The following is a 17,776-nucleotide window of genomic DNA, read 5'->3' as shown; positions in this document are numbered from 1 at the left end:
TTGCACAGCACTACTTTGAGCGGCGGTGGGGGAAAATAACAGTCCGCGGGACACTGACAGATGCTCAACCTCTTCTGCCACCATCGGGTCCTCTGGCATCACGCCTATGAGAGCACAATCATTTTTGTTTCCTTAATTTTTCTCCTCTTTACATATTGATTTATATGGTTAACTGTATGCAACAGGGGTTAAATGTCACATTGATATTCACATGTAATTTTGTTTTAGCAACTCTAAATGATCTTTCATTGAGTTTTATTCTCTCTGTTCATTTTGCAAACTATAAACCATCCAATCAGATTATTGATTTGCTGTTTTGTTTCACATTTTGTATTTGATTGTTGTATTACTGCAATCAGGGCACCCTTGAGAATGAGACCCTGTTCAAAATGGAAAACCCACTAACTAATTTGTAGTTTTGCAGAACGTGTTTGCGCTCGTAAATGTAACTATGACATGGCCAATGACTGTATAGCACCACTTTTGGATTTCACCATGTCTAGGAAACAAATGGTTTAGATCGTTTTGACGGACTCTAAGTGAGCTTCTCTGCTTCAACCATACGAAAGTGGTTGCTGTCCTGTTATACAGGGTAAAGTTGATCATTTCATATCAAAATAAAAATCGAATGTAAGCCCCGATCAGCATGTAACCTACCTATAGCCAGACGAGAGTTGTCTCTGGCGGTAGTTAAACTCCAATTTTCGAACTTTTGAATGCTGAAGGTGACGCCCAGATGTGCCAGATCAGGAATAGGCCTGCCTCTCGCAGTTTGACTCCCCTACTGATTTCGCCTGGAGTTGTTCTGCATGCAAAGTGACTTGTAGATCAATGACTGGCAACTTGCCTGAAAGCCCGACATTGCATTGAATTCTACACCGGGTAGGAGTTTCCTCTCACGACCTTTTACAGTACAATGTTGAATAAAGATATTTGAATGTACTTTACCAGTTGTCTGTACAGTTGGTCCTTTTGGCGTTAAGAATGTGAGACAATCTATCCACAGACAACCCTGGTCTTGTATGTCTTCTCTTCTGCCACCATCGGGTCCTCTGGCATCACGCCTATGAGAGCACAATCATTTTTGTTTCCTTAATTTTTCTCCTCTTTACATATTGATTTATATGGTTAACTGTATGCAACAGGGGTTAAATGTCACATTGATATTCACATGTAATTTTGTTTTAGCAACTCTAAATGATCTTTCATTGAGTTTTATTCTCTCTGTTCATTTTGCAAACTATAAACCATCCAATCAGATGGCACTTTGTGTTGAGTAGTGGTAAACATTTTCTCTGGGTGGGCAAATGACCAAGAAATGCATTTAAAGTAAATATTTGACCTAGAAACAGATTAGCATATGGACTAAGCTGTTTGTATTTTGTTACTGTTCCATCTCTGCTGGTCGCAATTTGCCATGTCTTCATATATGACAGTATGAATCGAGGTTCAGTGAAATGATACAAAGCTCAATGCATAACAAACTCCCCACACTGCTTCCATTTCAACTTCTGCTACAGTAACGCCCCTATCTATTAATACAAGTTGTATTAGTCATATGTATGGGATATGCATTGTATATATCATCCAAAGAAACGCTTACTTGCAGTTTCCTTCTCGACAATGCAACAATAACAAATAAAAGATAGCAATACGAATTTATGCAGTGGCTGCTGAGGGGAGGACGGCTCATAATAACGGTTGGAATAGAGCCAATGGAATGTCATCAAACACATGTAAACCATATGTTTGATGTATTTTATACCATTCCACTTATTCTGCTCCATCCATTACCATGAGCCAGTCCTCCCCAATTAAGGTGCCACTAATCTCCTGTGGAACATAATGTAAATAGAACAAAATGTTTTAGCGTAAGTATTTAATACATGCTGTAGTTGTAGCCTGTCTGTCTCTTTTGTTCCTGACAGCCCTCCACAAGATCGACCAGGTCTACCTGTCATACTGAAGCTGTCAAGAAGACTACTGCCGAACTCCCAAGTGAAAGCTATAACTGAAGCTTCTTAAATTAGACTCAAGCTCATGCTTTGCAAGTGACACACTGGTATTCATGGAAGCTAAGGGCACATCACATTCCAGACAACTGATTTCCCACCTCGACACTTTTGAAAATATTTCCCAGAGTCACAGATACCCTTCTGTATCAATGAGCGTTGGCTGCTCGCAGAGATGATTTGAGAGGGTAATCAAAATAAGGGAAGCCCAAGGTAGAGAGAGGCACATTTGATATGCAGGAAGTGGGAGCGCCATCTCATGGTGATTAGTTGGGGCAGTTCCATGGCTAGATTTATGGCACGCAGCTGTTGAACGCCTGACAGACATCCGAGGCAAGGGATCCACTGCTGCTACCCCTTTTACTGCTGCTTCAGAAGAGCTCTGTTTGCTACTGGAGAGGGAGCTCGTTGTCTCAGCACACAAAGGTAGGCAACATGCTCTCATTGTCATTGCTACTGTACTAGTCCGTGCTCTGTGTATATCTGCAGCTTTTGAATACGCTAGTGTTTAAACTCAAGTCTTCACAGTTTAAAATTTGACCTGTCTTGTGATTGTCTGGTGGTGACATTGGTGTCTTTGTTTTGCTTGTTTGTTTTCACTTTTTTATTTTAGATGTGTAATTTTTATAGAAAGAAAAACTCTTGAATTTCAATGTAAGTGGATTTATTGTCCCAGAACTATTGTTTTATGTGCTTGTAATAATTTTACCATACATGGTCAAGAATATTGGGAGACAGAAAAAACTTGTCAGTGTACTTGTTACAATTTAAGTTAATTTCCCCTGTTACTCTTATCATATTCTGTTGATTAGTTTTACTCATGTTATGTCCTGTGGCTCTTTTTAAATTTAGAACCCAATGCTATGCCCTATTTTTAGAAGTGGAAGCATTACAGCAGATGTGAGACATGGACACAGCAGCTTAGACGGAGACAAAACACTTAGCAGAGAACTTAAAGGGCTTGGCCTTCGATCGCCTTCTTTCCGACAGCTACCATCTGAGCTCCTGAGTATTGTTTTTTTTTCCTCCGCAGTCTTTATGTGAATATCCTCCAGCTAACTCACTATGGGGCTTTGTAGGTTCTGCTGGCACCTGAGCAGGTCAAAGTGAGGTGACTGAACATGGCAGTAATTGTAGCATCACTGGTTTGAGGTTAATGGACAAGGGCCCCAAGATGAAAAGCAATGTTAAAAGTCTATAAGGTGACTCTTCATAATAGGATGACAGTGAAGTCTTATTGGGCTTTTTTAATTAGTTTTAAAACCCGTTTCATGTGATCAGGCCTCATAAAGTGTTACGTTCAACGACTAGGTTTGTGTTCTGTGAAAGTGACATGACTAGCATTTTGTTTCCTAAAGCACATTAGCTGAGGAGGATTCTTTCCATTGCAGTCCAGTGGTGAGGTTGTTTAAGGAATGTTTATTTGGGTTGCTATGGTAAGATTGGTCTGTGGCTGGGCTGGCAAGCTGAAACTAGAGCCTGAAAACCTTAAGAAATTCTGCCACCAGGCTGTTTCCACGCTGTTGTTTTAGCAGTAGCTCTCCTCCTAATGCTTCTCTTTAAATTAATTAGGGAAAGAAGATTCATTAACACCTCAATTAACATTTCAGTTATTCAACCTTTATTATTAATTTTGGCACTCCACAGAGTATTATTACAGTGTCATTGTTTTAGCACATGTATGCACTTTCTTAAATTCATACTGCTAACACACTGTATGGGCATCTATAATTTATATTCTATGGTACCATTTTATAAAGACAGGGTATAAGCCCCGTGTGGATGGTTCTTTTCAGTTAGTTGCAGTTTGTATTCACTATAAGATGGGTCAAGAGGAAACCAATTTTGTGAACTGTTGCAATCCAATTTGTCATTATGATTTATTCTGATGACTCAGTCCAATTAATAATACCAATGAGCATTGGTATAAAAAAAAAGCATACCACACAACAAAGATTACCTCCACATTTCCTTGGGTTAGTTTCTTTTGCTACATCATTTGTGTGAATAATGGTTATTTATCACTGCTAGTCTGTGGATACAGTGTGACAGGTCCTGAGGAAAGGTGGGACCTGGTGGTGAGAGATACTCTCTATCCTTTATGCCAACACACTTGCTGCCTTTGCAAGTTTGCATTTTTATGGTAACAGCAGGAAACAAGCTGTTTGTATACGCAATGACTAGGCGTTTATCATCTTCTCTGAAACATCTCTTCTTAGGGGACGGACCCAAGTAAGGAGCATGTATACTAGTAATCCATCTACCTTTGATATAGTCACTAAGATATACCGCTGAGGGAGCAACATGGTGGTATTCAGGAACAAATGTTGTCTTTAAAAAACAAAAATGAGGAGTTATAATAAAAACAAAGAGCTATAATAGTGCCACACATTGCCAGTTAACTTCCCCAGCCTCTCCAGGTAGGTCTAACCTTATTGTTATTGGTTGGGAGCCAGCCAAATTACACGGAGCTGCTGTACTAGCTTAGCATCTGTTCATGTCAGGAAAGAATTATAGATCACAATGAAAAGTTGCTCCTTAAACATGGTGGAGACCATGTTTACTCCTCCAATGAGGCGGAGCATCTGTCCATATGTATATCACCCAAGCTGCTATGTCTCCATTCCACACTGGCATGAAACAAATCAACCAGACAGTCAGTTTACCATTTGTTTCGTTTTTGTCAACCAGCTAATGTCAGTATGAAGTTAACAGCAGATTTTGGGGAAACTGGGATGATACAGAAACTATATTGTGTGAAATATTTTGCAGTATTGGTGGAGGCTGGTGAGGGGAGGATGGCTCATAGTAATGGCTGGAATGGAGTTGATGGAATGAAATATGCTTCATTCCATTAATTCCATTCCAGCCATTACTATGAGCTGTCCTCCCCTCACCAGCCTCCACTGGTGATGACGGAGATTAAATTAATTGAACAAATTAATTCATTTGTATCACCTTTTATCAGTCACATTTAATCATGGTGTCTGTATATACTTTATTCACTCAGTGTTAAACATGATTCTAGGATTCAGTGTGGAGATTATTTGGTGAAAGGGCTTGTTTCGTTGTCATTGTTTGAAAGGCATTTTTTTTAGCTACTACCTACAACTCAATTAATTTTCTTCAGGCATTGACTTGAATGAAAGTATCAATGTTGATTAATCAATTAAATGTGACACCAGCCCTGGCTCCATTATTATAGGGCAAAAAAGCTATGGCTTTGTGCTCAGCCCTCAGACTATATTCTCAGCGCATCCTTTAGAAATATTACTGGGGTTTTTATGTCTCTGTGTCATCATCAATCCACCCTTTACAGAAGAGTATAATGCTTGAAAAAAGAAGCTGTAACTGGTCAATAATTGAGATCATTTTGCTCTTATATGACAAATATGAAGAAGCAGCAAAGCCTTTGCCATTTATATCTCTGGTACTGTTGATTTATATGAGTGTGCATTCCAATAGAACACAAGAATCACGCTCTGTTCAGTTCTACAGTATAGGGGCTGGACTTAAAACTAAAGCCAATGTAATGAGGAGATGCCAGAAATATATTCACGTTTTCCATGTGTTCTGGCCAGATATCCAGCTGATCATTAGTGACGTAGGTGTTTAGAGTCATAAGAACAGGCATTGTACTGTACATGGTGGCTAATAATATGAAGCAAATTCCAATAGATTTAGATTTATTCAACCTTTTATTTAACTAAGCAAGTCCACTGGTGATGCATGATGATGATGATGATGATTTAAATAACTGCCACTTCAGGGTAATGTACAGTCAGACTATACATGTCCATTGATCTAAACGGCCTCTTTTCTTGTCCATGTGTTTTCCCCAGCAGATGGTGAGGGAGCAGTATGTCAACACCACCCAGGACAGCAGTGTCCCTGCCCCGGTCCCTGACTCAATCTATAAGATCGGGATCTACGGTTGGAGGAAGCGCTGCCTCTACCTGTTTGTCCTGCTGCTCATTATCATCCTCACTGTGAACTTTGCCCTTACCATATGGATCCTCCGGGTCATGTGGTTTAACACGGTATGTTGGGTCACTGACATGGCTCTCCAAAAAGTGCTTAGCTCTAGTTCATTAATAACACGTTACCTGACCTTTACTGTAGACTACAGACAGATTTAAAATCAAATCAAATTCTGCCTTACAGTGAAATACTTACAAGCCCTTAACCAACAATGCATTTAAGAAAATAAAACTTTGGGGGCAGTGCAAATAGTCTAGGTTGCCATTTGATTAGCTGTTCAGGGGTCTTATGACTTGGGGGGTAGAAGCTGTTTAGAAGCTTCTTGGACCTAGACTTGGCGCTCAGGTATCGCTTGCTGTGAGAACAGTCTTTGACTGGGGTGGAGTCTGACAATTTTTAGGGCCTTCCTCTGACACCACCTGGTATTGAGGTCCTGGATGGCAGGAAGCTATATTTTTGAGTGGTTGTATGGACAAAACGCCATATAATATTTTTCCTGAATTAATGAAAAATTTGAAATGTTTGTTAATGAGACAAAGAAACAACCCTCCAAATGCAAATGTAGATTTATGAAGATGCTCCAGAACCGTGGTCACCAACCGGTCCATCGCGATCGACTGGTCGATCTTCTAGGCATTCCTAGTCAGATCACCTAACATTTCTGTAGAAAAGCCCGTTAACGATAAAAGGATTTTGCGCTCCTTTATTGTTATTTTTAGTCGACTGCGCTTTTTGGCGGAAGTTGCATTTGATTTAGAAGCTCTGCGCGCTGGGTACGCAGCGTGTTCCCATTTAACCTTTTCATTTGTCTGTAGTGACAAACTCCGCCTACCAGGCTGACAAGGATAGCCAATCAGATGGCTCGAATCACCGTGCCTATAGATTCCACGACCCACAAGAGTTTGATATTATTATTTAACTAGGCAAGTCAGTTAACACATTCTTATTTACAATGACGGCCTCCTGCGGGGACAGGGCAGGGATTAAAACATAAATATAAAATAGGACAAAACACACAATCACGACAAGAGAGACAACACTACATAAAGAGAGACCTAAGACAACAGCATGGCAGAAACACATGAAAACACAGCATGGTAGCAACGCATGACAATAACAAGGTAGCAGCTCAAAACATGGTACAAATATTATTGGGCACAGACAACAGCGCAAAGGGCAAGAAGGTAGAGAAAACAGCACCACGCGAAGCAGCCACAACTGCCAGTAAGAGTGTCCACAATTGAGTCTTTGAATGAAGAGTTGGAGATTAAACGGTCCAGTTTGAGCGTTTTTTTGCACCTAGTTCCAGTCGCTAGCTGCAGCGAACTTAAAAGACGAGCGATGACTGTTAACAGAATGTGACTGGCAGAGTGTTGAATGTGGAGGATGAGGGCTGAAGTATGTATGTTAGATAGGGGGTTTGAGGCTTAAGAGGGTTTTATAAATAAGCATCAATCAACAAGTGGATCTTGCGACGGCTATACAGGGGCGGTAAGTGGGAGAAGATGGAACGAGATGGATTTTGGCCGACATTCTACACATTTTCTCTTCGATTAAACATTTGATCTCAATACAGTTTTCTGTTCCCGAAACTACACTTTGTTACGAACAGAGTGAACTACGTTTTGAAGATTTTCCCCTTCGCCAACGTTTAAAAAAAATTGCGTTTAGGAGTGCAAGCGCAAATTGAGTTATTGCACACGCGCACTTCACAGAGTAGGCGTTCCCTAACGGAAATATGCGAATGCATGCTAAAACTCGCCAATAGTATCTCTCTAGCCCGTGCTTGGCTCTGCCCCTCCTGCTTGTTCTGCCCACTATGACTCATTTGTTCCGGTTTGAAACGACAGGCTGTGGTCTATCTTGATTTAGCTATAAGTATATTTGACTGAGCCCTCTCTGCATTGTTTTTAAAAATTCGGCGATTCCGTCGTGGCCTCTCCATTCCTCGGGAGGCTCTGCAATTGCGTCACGACCTCATTTCTGATCAAACATAAATTGGCTCTTAGTAGCCAAGTGTATCGACAGGCCAACGTTTTGTATTACTAGCAGCTCCTCCTGTCTATATTAAAATCGAGAAATATTTCACATTCTCTGGTCATAGGAACAACATGAATTTGTCCAAGAGGCAGAAATAATGCGGTGAGACTCGAGTTTCGCCATCAATGGGAGGAGGTGTACCCTCTCTCTGGTCACTCAACTGGAGGAAAGAAGAGAGCAGGGACCATGAGAGGCTGTTGCTCTGTTGCTCTCTCCTTCCCTCCGCTGAGACTGACCATCCAGTGCAGGTACTATCAGTTCAGTAAAATAAAAAGCAACTTATTTCAATTTATGCTCAGCTGTGCCTCACAAGTGATACAACAACTAATCTATTTTGTTATCAAAGCTCGAGTTTTGAAATATAATATGGTCTGAGATTAACAATATTGTCAGGCCAAGCAATATGATGTGATAATGTATTAGGCCAAAACGGTTTTGATTAATTTTGCATTGATTTAAATTTAAGCAATGTTTAAAAGTGATAGAAGCCCCGCTTATACCTGCTTCTAACTTACATCCTTTGTCCTGATTTTGTCCACATTGTTATTTTACCCACAGTTTTATACAGGTGTAGACAATCAAAAGACACATTGTGATCTGATTGTGATCAGATCATCCTGCCACCCTCCGGAAGTAGTCAGAAAACGCATTGTGTCTGGATATCTTACAAGTGTAGACAGATCTGGACAGAGAAACCATTTAAATCATCATTATTCGGCTCTCTAAAATCCTTGACAGGTGGAACCATTAACTGATTACATCAATATGTGTCTTACAATAAATACATACTATTTAGCTGTGAAAACATTTATATAAAGGAAGAGACCAGGAAATCAGGTCACAATGCAGACACAGTGGACAGATAGCAGACACATTTTAATACCATGTGTAGACACAATTAGAATTTAGACAAGATCAGGACAAAGGACACATGTTAGCCCCAGGTATAAATAGGGCTTAGGAGTAACTGAAACATCACAACACACCCTGGGAATGTAGTGACTGCATTGGCAGAGCAAACACATAGATCTCTGCTGCTTTAGTTTGAGTTTACCCTCAGTCCTGGGGGGTATAGCCACATGTCTCTTATCCTTGGCATCCAATGGCTGCCTGGTGGGATGAATAAAAACCAACATTCGCCCTCTAGCACAGTAAGCTTAGTTTTATACACATTTCATGATTCCTCCGTCCTTTTGGAATATAGCCTGAGAGAAGTAGTTATTATGTGAAATTGAAATCAGAGATTCTGCTTTTCTTTCACACTGGATCATTATCAAAGTCACTATTGCCTGAGGTGCTATGAATCATATATTCACTGCAGTGTGTTTAACTCCCAACACTATACCCAGCAGAGACCATCACCTAAAATAGATTCACTCACCATCCAGATTTAGAAGCAACACATGGTGTCACAGAAATCCTTGGGGACACAGAATGGTCATGGTTACAGAGTGAATTTCTTGTAGGACCCTGTGCACTGCCTTGCTGAGTTAATTATTTCTGCTTGTCATTGCAGGAAGGGATGGGACACCTAAAAGTAACATCGGACGGAGTGAGGCTTGAGGACGGCGAGTCAGAGTTCCTCTTTCCTCTCTACGCCCAAGAGATCCACTCCAGAGAGGTAAGCAAACAGGCTCCTACACTCCTCCTTCTCCTCTTCCTTCCTCCTCCTTCTCCTCAAACACTCATACCCAGTCCAATAGGGTTGTGTTGATTAAAGTGGTCTGTTTTCCCAAGCTCTGACTCATTGTCAGGAAACCATAGAAATCAAAGTTGATTGTTTGTTGAATCTAGGAGCGCTTCCTGTTAAAACCACTAGGCATTTACATCAAACAACTGTCCTGAGGTATAGTCAGATGATCTGTATTTTGACATCGTTCTCTTGCGCAGTTGGGAAATGTGTCTTACTCAATAAGCTTTGGCAGTCCCTGTGGATGTACAGTGTAGCAAGTTCCTTATTTACCTCCTGGATATTTGTGGTGGAAAACAGTCAATGGTGTGCAATCGAGCAGCAGATGGTAACACTTTGCAGCAGTTGTCTACATGTTTATGGTTTTTCCTCATTGTGCTGTGTTTTCCTCCACTCTATCTTTGAGCTTCATTAAAAAGGCAATGTATTCACCATTTATGGACTGACACTTTCATCACTGAAGTCGACAGTTTTGAATTAAATTCAGTGTTCATTATACACAACCTGCTTTTCAAGACTTGCCCAAATAGGCTACATCTCTTTAGCCTATTGTAACTCAGTAGTGCTTTCTGAAAGGTATGAATAAAGACCAGATACTTGAACCTGTGAGCATAACGATGTATTTTGTAGCATTCATTGGCAATGCATAATTTTGTGTTGTGCCCCATGTTCAATTAAAGTCCTGTCCAGTGATATCTGACATGCACAGGATGCTTATTGATGACCAAAGAGTTATTTTTTTCCAGGACTCCTCTCTCTTGGTGAACTCGTCTGAAAACGTCACCCTCAATGCCCGCAATGAAAATAATGATGTCACAGGAAGTCTCTCTGTAGGTAAGTGGACAGAAAAAACACACACCTAGACACATACAGCAGGCTAGCAATGTTTATAAATTGCACTATTCAACTGATATATGGACACTTCGGCAATTTCATTCATGGACTTGTCCTGCAGCTGTACTGTATGTAATACAACATTAGCAATGACAAAACGCATCTCCCCTTTCATATGCCATCAGATTGCCATTAATACCCCATGCCCAGCTTTCTGTCATCAGTACCAGAATGGCCTATCTGTTACACCAGGGGCCTCAGTTCTACAGAGACTATTAGTTGCGCACATTTTATGGCTGGCCAGTGGGGTTCGTAGAGGAGTGTGCCATAATTAGAGGGGTAACAAATGACTAAACTAATTACAGTGTTTCACGAGACTGTTAGGTATTCTTGGTCATTATGCCATCAAAGGCATTGACCTATCTATGTGACCCTCTGTGAAGGAAGTTTAAGGGTTTTAAAGACCAGTTATTTGGTCTATTCCCCCTCAGACATACTGTAAGTTGTTTGGAAAGAACATCTTGTTCTGTTCTTCTATAGAAAATGGTATTGAAGTGTATTAAATATCTCACTGGCCTATTTCTGCCCAGAGACAGTAGGCCTATCGGCACCCTGGCTTTATTTCTTCTGAGAGAGAGGTGACAAAGTGAACAAATTCATCCAAATTTTAAAGCTGCGTGCAAAATGTACATGTTTTAATGATACAGCATATGATATCTCAATTATGCTAAGCCTATGTCCCCCAGTACCACAGCTTTAACTGCTTCTGGTCTCTAATCATTCTCCCTGGTGTCATTTTAGGTCCAGATGTGGCCCAGGGAAATGCACAGAACTTTATCATCAGCTCCAACACCAAGACGCTGTTTTCTGCAGATGACAAAGAGGTGGTTGTTGGGACAGACAAGCTCCGTGTCACAGGTACAATCATGTCTGCAGTGTCAGTGTCACACCACTAAGCTGATACATGGGTATACAGCATTACAGATATGAACTACAAACAGGGTTTTCATTCATTTTATTGTAATTTATGAGAGCAATGTACTGAATCACTGAGTGTTTTCTTACATATCAAAGTAATACATTTTCATTTGACATGGTAGTTACTGGACTGGAGCAGTTTTACTTTTTCTGCAAAGTTGTCCTTGAAAAGGTATTGAAATTCAAGCTCATTCATCTAAAAATGACAGGAAAGGTGACAGAAACACTGCTTTTTAATTTGTTGGTTTATAATTAAAGTATATTTATAATATAACGTTAATTGAAGCTACAGTAACTAAGAACTTAAGTTAAACATATCAGAGTCCACCCAATTGATTATAGACTGTATGCTCAAGTTGTCTATTTTGCCTAAATCTCTTTGTTGTGTCCAGTTTTAGTATTGATGGGAGGTCAGTGCCCTCGTACTGTGTGGGGTAATTAGCTGAAGAGAGTGTCCTTTGATAGCTTCATTATGTCTCGGACATCTGGAGCCTGACGTACCGCTGAACGGTGACGGTCATTTCACTTTAGCAAGACACTGAGCAAAAGTTAACACAACCTTGGCCAGAAAACCATGCACAAACAGAACAAAGCTAAAGATGTGTATACTGTTACAATATCCCTATCAGACCTAGAGAGACTCTATAGTGTGATGTCAGGTGAGCAGCTTTGCATGCTATGGTAACATACGATTGGCAAAGGCTGGTGGTAATAAAGATGTAATTAGCTAGCCAAGGGAGCTGTCAACCACAGTGATTAAAGCACTGCAAACATTCTCTCTCTCCTTCAAGTCTGGTGGTTGGAGGTGACTCTGAGCCAGTGCACATGTCATCCTCTCACTAACACCAGTTGACAAGCACCCAGGGGAAGAATTGACTGCCAGGACCTGTAGACCCACTCACAGTACATAGCAGAATGAAATAGAATACTATATGTAACCTGTATCTCTATGGTAACACCAATGATGTTTCATTGTAATTGACTATCAACTTAATAAGGAGCACCTTGTGTGTTTGCTTTTATTTAGGTCTAGAAGGTGCCCTGTTTGAACACTCTGTAGAGACGCCCCTGCTCAAAGCTGAGCCCTTCAAAGACTTGAGGTAGATGCTGGATCCCATAACCGTTGACATCTTGGAATAGGCCAATATGAAATATGAACTCTTAATTCCAAGCAGTTTATTGATTGTTTTATCACAGTCATATGTGGAATTGATCAAACTGATGTTCTCCTGTGTGTTCCAGGCTGGAGTCTCCAACCCGCTCTCTCAGCATGGATGCACCAAAGGGAGTCTTTGTCAAAGCACTGGCCGGGAACATCGAGGCTGCATCTAACATGGATTTTCTATTGCACTCCAGTGAAGGACTGGTGAGGCCATGTGTGATTTACTTGCTATTGACTGGCAGTACTGTACTTATATTTTACACTACATGTGACAGACATGTACATTTACTTACTGGCCTTGATATCTAAAAATAGCCGCGATGCTGTCCCCTAGTGGCATGTAAATGTACAGTGCATTCAGAAAGTATTAAGACCCTCAACTTTTTCCACATTTTGTTACGTTACAGCCTTTCTCTAAAATTGACCCCCCTGGAAATATTACATTTACATAAGTATTCAGACCCTTTACTCAGTACTTTGTTGAAGCACATTAGACAGCAATTACAGCCTTGAGTGTTCCTGGGTATGACGCTACATGTTTGGCACACCTTGTATTTGGGGAGTTTCTCCAATTCTTCTCTGCAGATCTTCTCAAGCTCTGTCAGATTGGATGGGGAGCGTTGCTGCACAGCTATTTTCAGGCCTCTCCAGAGATGTTCAATAGGGCTATCTCCTGTATACAACCCGTACCTTGTTACAACACAACTGATTGGCTCAAACGCATTAAGAAGGAAAGAAATTCCACAAATGTACTTTTAACAAAGCACACCTGTTAATTGAAATGCATTCCAGGTGACTACCTCATGAAGCTGGTTGAGAGAATGCCAAGAGTGTGCAAATCTGTCATAAAGGCAAAGGGTGGCTATTTGAAGAATCTCAAATATAAAATATATTTTGATATGTTTAACACTTTTTGGGGGTTTCTACATTATTCCATATGTGTTATTTCATAGTTTTGATGTCTTCACTATTATTCTACAATATAAAAAATAGTACAAATAAAGAAAAACCCTTAAATGAGTAGGTGTGTCCAAACTTTTGACTGGTACTGTATATGTATGTTTTTCAGCAGTGGCGTGTATATATTGGGGCAAAAAAGTATTTAGTCAGCCACCAATTGTGCAAGTTCTCCCACTTAAAAAGATGAGAGGCCTGTCATTTTCATCATAGGTACACTTCAACTATGACAGACAAAATGAGAAAAAAAATCCTGAAAATCACATTGTAGGATTTTTAATGAATTTATTTGCAAATTATGGTGGAAAATAAGTATTTGGTCACCTACAAACAAGCAAGATTTCTGGCTCTCACAGACCTGTAACTTCTTGTTTAAGAGGCTCCTCTGTCCTCCACTCGTTACCTGTTTGAACTTGTTATCAGTATAAAAGACACCTGTCCACAACCTCAAACAGTCACACTCCAAACTCCACTATGGCCAAGACCAAAGAGCTGTCAAAGGACACCAGAAACAAAATTGTAGATCTGCACCAGGCTGGGAAGACTGAATCTGCAATAGGTAAGCAGCTTGGTTTGAAGAAATCAACTGTGGGAGCAATTATTAGGAAATGGAAGACATACAAGACCACTGATAATCTCCCTCGATCTGGGGCTCCACGCAAGATCTCACCCCGTGGGGTCAAAATGATCACCAGAACGGTGAGCAAAAATCCCAGAACCACACGGGGGGACCTAGTGAATGACCTGCAGAGAGCAGGGGGTGAAGCATGGAAAGCATGGAAATATCATGCTTTGGGGCTGTTTTTCTGCAAAGGGACCAGGACGACTGAGCCGTGTAAAGGAAAGAATGAGTGGGGCCATGTTTCGTGAGATTTTGAGTGAAAACCTCCTTCCATCAGCAAGGGCATTGAAGATGAAACATGGCTGGGTCTTTCAGCATGACAATGATCCCAAACACACCGCCCGGGCAACGAAGGAGTGGCTTTGTAAGAAGCATTTCAAGGTCCTGGAGTGGCCTAGCCAGTCTCCAGATTTCAACCCCATAGAAAATCTTTGGAGGGAGTTGAAAGTCCATGTTGCCCAGCAACAGCCCCAAAACATCACTGCTCTAGAGGAGATCTGCATGGAGGAATGTGCCAAAATACCAGCAACAGTGTGTGAAAACCTTGTGAAGACTTACAGAAAACATTTGACCTCTGCCATTGCCAACAAAGGGTATATAACAAAGTATTGAGAAACTTTTGTCATTGACCAAATACTTATTTTCCACCATAATTTGCAAATTCATTAAAAATCCTACAATGTGATTTCCCAGGTTTTCTTTATCATTTTGTCTGTCATAGTTGAAGTGTACCTATGATGAAAATTACAGGCCTCTCATCTTTTTAAGTGGGAGAACTTGCACAATTGGTGGCTGACTAAATACTTTTTTGCCCCACTGTATGTATTTCAGCAGTGGTGCGTCTGACCACGCCCTTTGTTGTGTGTTGTCTGTGTAGGTGATTCTGGATGCCGAGACGGTGCGTCTGCCTAATCTCCCCCTGGGACAAGGAGGTGTGTCTGGAAACGCTCAGGGACTCTACGAAGTGTGTGTTTGTCCAAGCGGAAAGCTGTTCCTGTCCAAGGCCGGGGTCACCTCCACGTGCAGCGAAAGCCAAGAGTGCTAGTGAGCGTCTTTGGCATCAGATTATACCCTGGTGAATGAAAAATGCCTTTATATTGGGTACTCTGAAACACTTTCATATGAATCCACAAAAAGGCAAAACCACAACTTAACAAAACTGCCAGTTAAACTGCAGACATATCCTCCTAAGTAATTATTTCATGGTGCATGGTTAAATTTGAGACCATTTTACTAATGTAACTGAAACAGTGACATGACAACTTTATACCACAATAAGCAGTATAGTTGTTGATACCATCTTATGTTTACACTGAGTTGAGATTGTTTATTTTATAATTATGGTATTATGGCTGGGCAATAAGGAGCTGGTTAACAGATTACATCCTATGCAATATGTTTTTTTATCTAGGACTTTGTGTGGGCCCAGTTTCCTGGACCCAGATGAAGCCTTGTCTGCAATGGAGAATCTCCCATTGAAAGTTACTTTTAGTGTAGGCTTAATCTGGGGCTCTGAAACCGGCCCTTAGTGTATTAATATGTTGTGCATATGAGCAGAAAATCATTATATGATCTAGTCTGTAGATAAGCTGAGTATACCAAACATTAGGAACACCTTCCTAATATTTTTGATACACACAGGAAACTGAGTGTGAAAAACCCAGCAGTGTTGCAGTACTTGAAACGAACCAGTGCGCTTGCCACCTACTACCATACCCCGTTCAAAGGCACTTTTAATTATGTTGTCTTGCCTATTGACCCTCTGAATGGCACACGTACACAATCCATACCTCAATTGTCTCAAAGCTTAAAAATCCTTCTTTAACCTGTCTCCCCCCTTCATCTACACTGATTTAAAGTGGATTTGACATCAATAAGAGGTCAATAGCTTTCCTCTGGATTCACCTGGTCAGTTTGTCATGGAAAGAGCAAGTGTTCTTATGGTTTTGTATACTAAGTGTATAATATAGTTAGTACAAATACAACCTAGTTATTGTCTAAGAAATAGAGTAGAAAATAGAGGTACAGTTGAATGTGTTTGTTACACATTCATTATGCAACATTGAGCAATCTGATACATCTGATCCTGTTGCTCGAGATTTGAAAAGTTAGTTTTCCCAAGTACTTAATTTAATCTCACAGTTCACCAGCTGCCACTGTTTTTGTTGTTGTTTTTTTTCATTTATGCATTTACTGTGTGAAATGTTTTTATATTGGGGTTTAGAGTATAGTCAAACTAATCAGTATTATAAGTAATAACTTAAAGGGATAGTGCGACATTTTGGCAACTTTTTCTACTTACCCAGTCAGATGCACTCATGGATACGATTTGGATGTGTCTGCTGCAGTTTGAAGGAAGTTGAAGGTACTTTCTGGAGCCATTGCTAACGAGTGCAATGACTGGAAGTGTACAGGAACAGCAAGCATGCATTTTCAACACTCTCTCAAATGTTCTATATTTTGTTTATCAATACATCATTGTGTTTCTATCTTCTGTCTTGGTATAGGCTCTGAAATTAAATAGGCTATGTCGCACTCCTAATACGATTGCACTGCAATACTGTAGCCTACCCATAGCCTACTGTCACATACTATCAAGGCTACCGGTCTATTTACTTTCGAGCATGCTTGGCTATTTAATTAGCGATTGATAAATGGTAGCCTACTATTTGTTGCATAGTGAGAATAATTGAAATCAGTTATGTCAGAAAAGGAGACATCCTGCAATATGATTATGATTTAGGCCTATATAATAAAAGTCAAATAAATATTAGACGGCATGCTGCGATCTCCTTACCAATGGCAAATGCAACTGTTTTATCATTAGGCCTACATTTGAATGTTTTTATTTCCCTACCATTATAATTCCTGTGCATCAAACACCTCCCATTTTCCCCAAACAAACAATAAGCCTATTTGTTGCTACAGTTGATCAACCTTCGAAGAGTTGTGCACACACATGCTTTGGGATTTGCGTGGAGATATGCACACTTTCCTGTCATGTTCACAATTGATAAATACCAACCTTTGCAGAAAAAGTGGCATACGCAAGGTTTAGAGTATTTTTTTGTGCACACACACCTTTGATAAATGAGGCCCCTGTAGTGCACACACACCTTTGATAAATGAGGCCCCTGTAGCCTGTGTGTTCTACTACTTTTGGGAATATTTATTGTACATTTAGATTTGATCAAAAATGTTAGCTTGTTAGTTATATTGTCACCACTTTGACTCTGACAGATTCTAATGCATTACTGTTCACTGTTAACCCATGTTTTATGTGCGTTTGCTTGTACTTGTACAGTATGAAAGTTAGTATTGTGAAGTTGACGATGTTTTGATAAATTGTGGAACGTGTGCCTGGTTTTGTATGTTTGAATAAAACATTTGTGCTATTCTTGTAAAAAGCTACTGTCTTTAACAGAATAAAATGTATACCATTGTTTGAAATTATCTATCTGAAAATACATTTTCCATTAACATTATAAATACCAGGGTGG

The 17,776-nt window shown here is 40.3% G+C and overlaps 1 protein-coding gene across 2 annotated transcripts; it reads left to right on the top strand.

Moving 5' to 3' along the window:
• The first annotated feature begins 2,312 nt into the window (after positions 1-2,312).
• On the top strand, positions 2,313-17,726 carry sgcg (sarcoglycan, gamma). Of its 2 annotated transcripts, none has more exons than XM_020503387.2 (8): positions 2,313-2,438; positions 5,858-6,052; positions 9,550-9,654; positions 10,470-10,557; positions 11,359-11,475; positions 12,563-12,635; positions 12,778-12,901; positions 15,154-17,726. In XM_020503387.2, the coding sequence occupies exons 2-8, from the start codon at positions 5,858-5,860 to the stop codon at positions 15,319-15,321; spliced, it is 870 nt and encodes a 289-aa protein (XP_020358976.1). In that variant the 5' UTR covers positions 2,313-2,438; the 3' UTR covers positions 15,322-17,726. The 2 variants fall into 2 exon arrangements, with proteins under 2 accessions (XP_020358976.1, XP_020358977.1); XM_020503388.2 differs by having other exon boundaries at positions 2,318-2,438; positions 5,855-6,052.
• The last annotated feature ends 50 nt before the right edge of the window (positions 17,727-17,776 follow it).

Source organism: Oncorhynchus kisutch, linkage group LG15 (assembly GCF_002021735.2).
Source record: "Oncorhynchus kisutch isolate 150728-3 linkage group LG15, Okis_V2, whole genome shotgun sequence".
NCBI classification, from domain to species: Eukaryota; Metazoa; Chordata; class Actinopteri; order Salmoniformes; family Salmonidae; genus Oncorhynchus; species Oncorhynchus kisutch.
The sequence above is the reverse complement of the archived record's forward strand: the minus strand, read 5'-3'. Positions and strand labels throughout refer to the sequence as shown.